The 1,080-nt window shown below is 41.6% G+C and overlaps 1 protein-coding gene across 1 annotated transcript in view; it reads left to right on the top strand.

The window, feature by feature from the left end:
* Positions 1–372, top strand: part of LOC104292945 (guanine nucleotide-binding protein G(t) subunit alpha-2-like) — a 5,987-nt gene extending 5,615 nt beyond the window's left edge. Inside the window, exon 6 of the mRNA XM_009892377.1 lies at positions 182–372. Coding sequence (XP_009890679.1) covers positions 182–372 — 191 coding nt within the window. The remainder of the gene's footprint in view (positions 1–181) is intronic.
* Positions 373–1,080: the final 708 nt, after the last annotated feature.

Genomic DNA, 1,080 nt, shown 5'->3' on the forward strand with positions numbered 1-1,080 from the left:
TCCTCCCCCGCCTCCGCCTCCTCCTCCTCCTCCTCCTCCTCTTCCTCCTCCTCCTCCAGAGGGAGATTTCCCATCTAACTCTTAAAAACAAGCCTTGAGCATCCCCCGGGTCCTCGCTCAGCTCCGATGCCCATCTCCCGCGGGAGCAGCTCAGCGGCAGCGCCGTCTCCTCCCTCCGCAGGTCCCAACACGTTTGAAGACGCGGGAAACTACATCAAGACCCAATTCCTCGACCTCAACATGCGGAAGGACGTGAAGGAGATCTACAGCCACATGACCTGTGCCACAGACACGCAGAACGTCAAATTCGTCTTCGACGCCGTCACGGATGTCATCATCAAAGAGAACCTCAATGACTGCGGCCTCTTCTGAGCGCCCGGGTGGCAGGTACCCGAGAAACGGTTATTTAACCACAAAAAAAAAAAAAACAAAAGAAAAAGGAAAAAAAAAGAGGGGGGAAAAGGGAAAAAAGGGGAAAAAAAAGGGGGAAAATAGGGAAAAAAGGAAAAAAGTAAAAAAGGGGGGAAAATAGGGAAAAAAGAAAAAAAGGGGGAAAATAGGGAAAAAAAAGGAAAAAGAAAAAAGGGGGAAAATAGGGAAAAAAAAGGAAAAAGAAAAAAGGGGGAAAATAGGGGGGGAAAAGGAAAAAAGGGGGAAAAAGAAAAAAGGGGAAAAAGGACAAAAGGAAAAAAGAAAAAAGGGGGAAAATAGGGAAAAAAGGGGGAAATAGGGAAAAAAGGAAAAAAGAAAAAAAGGGGGAAAATAAGGAAAAAGGAAAAAAAGAAAAAAGGGGGAAATAGGGATAAAGGAAAAAAAGAAAAAAGGGGGAAATAGGGATAAAGGAAAAAAAGAAAAAAGGGGGAAATAGGGATAAAGGAAAAAAAGAAAAAAGGGGGAAATAGGGAAAAAAAGAAAAAAGGGGGAAGACAGGGCAAAAAGGAAAAAAGGGGAAAAAAGAAAAAAGGAGAAAAAAGGAAAAAAAGAAAAAAGGAGAAAAAAGGAAAAAAGGGGAAAAAGGAAAAAACGAAAAATAAAGGGGAAAAAAGAAAAAATGAAAAAAAGAAAAAAGAAAAAAGAAAA

This window comes from Charadrius vociferus, unplaced genomic scaffold (assembly GCF_000708025.1).
Source record: "Charadrius vociferus isolate BGI_N301 unplaced genomic scaffold, ASM70802v2 scaffold1689, whole genome shotgun sequence".
Taxonomy (NCBI): Eukaryota; Metazoa; Chordata; class Aves; order Charadriiformes; family Charadriidae; genus Charadrius; species Charadrius vociferus.